Raw genomic sequence first — 609 nt, forward strand, 5'->3', positions numbered from 1 at the left:
AACCAAATAAAAGGGGACACCATAATAATCAACTAAAGAAAGTATGCAACCTAGAAAACAACTCACAATTCCTTCATTTCAGTCAAGACAGAAATGCTTGGTGGTACAGGTCCTTCAAAACCCGAAGCTTGAATCTCTCTGTTAACCAAGCATGAAGTCTGATATAATTTAAATTTAACTTGAAATTACTAGGTTTTACACATCAAATGGTGTGAAAATGCTCACAATTTCTGAAGGTTTTTCAAACTCTCAAAACTAGGAAATATTCCAGTGAAGTTGTTACCGCTCAGCCTACTGCATTGATACCAAAAGGGAAAGAAGGAGAATTCAGAAAAACAGGAATGCAATAGGACCTAGAGGACATTATATCAGAAGTATATTCAGAGTTACTCACAGTTCTGTTAATTTTGTGAGTTTATTGACTTCCTCGGGCAACTTACCTGTGAGATTATTAAAACTAAGAGTGCTGCACAAAGCAAAAGGCAACTGACTTGTCAAGATATTCTAAAACCTTTCAATTCATCTAAAGGAGGCTAGTTAGGAAGGCCTTACAGACTCTGCAGATTAACCATGTTTCCGAATTCTCTTGGAACAGTTCCATTAAACATG

General features: G+C 36.3%; 1 protein-coding gene across 2 annotated transcripts; it reads right to left on the bottom strand.

Annotated features, from left to right (window-relative positions):
• Window positions 1-14: 14 nt before the first annotated feature.
• On the bottom strand, window positions 15-603 carry LOC125853007 (probable leucine-rich repeat receptor-like serine/threonine-protein kinase At3g14840). 2 transcript variants are annotated; one of them, XM_049532694.1, is made up of 4 exons: window positions 553-603; window positions 395-440; window positions 226-294; window positions 15-138 (listed from the first exon to the last, which is right to left on the bottom strand). In XM_049532694.1, the coding sequence occupies exons 1-4, from the start codon at window positions 599-601 to the stop codon at window positions 63-65; spliced, it is 240 nt and encodes a 79-aa protein (XP_049388651.1). In that variant the 5' UTR covers window positions 602-603; the 3' UTR covers window positions 15-62. The 2 variants fall into 2 exon arrangements, with proteins under 2 accessions (XP_049388651.1, XP_049388652.1); XM_049532695.1 differs by having other exon boundaries at window positions 395-466.
• Between the last annotated feature and the right edge of the window lie 6 nt (window positions 604-609).

This window comes from Solanum stenotomum, unplaced genomic scaffold, assembly GCF_019186545.1.
Source record: "Solanum stenotomum isolate F172 unplaced genomic scaffold, ASM1918654v1 scaffold7525, whole genome shotgun sequence".
Lineage (NCBI taxonomy): Eukaryota > Viridiplantae > Streptophyta > Magnoliopsida > Solanales > Solanaceae > Solanum > Solanum stenotomum.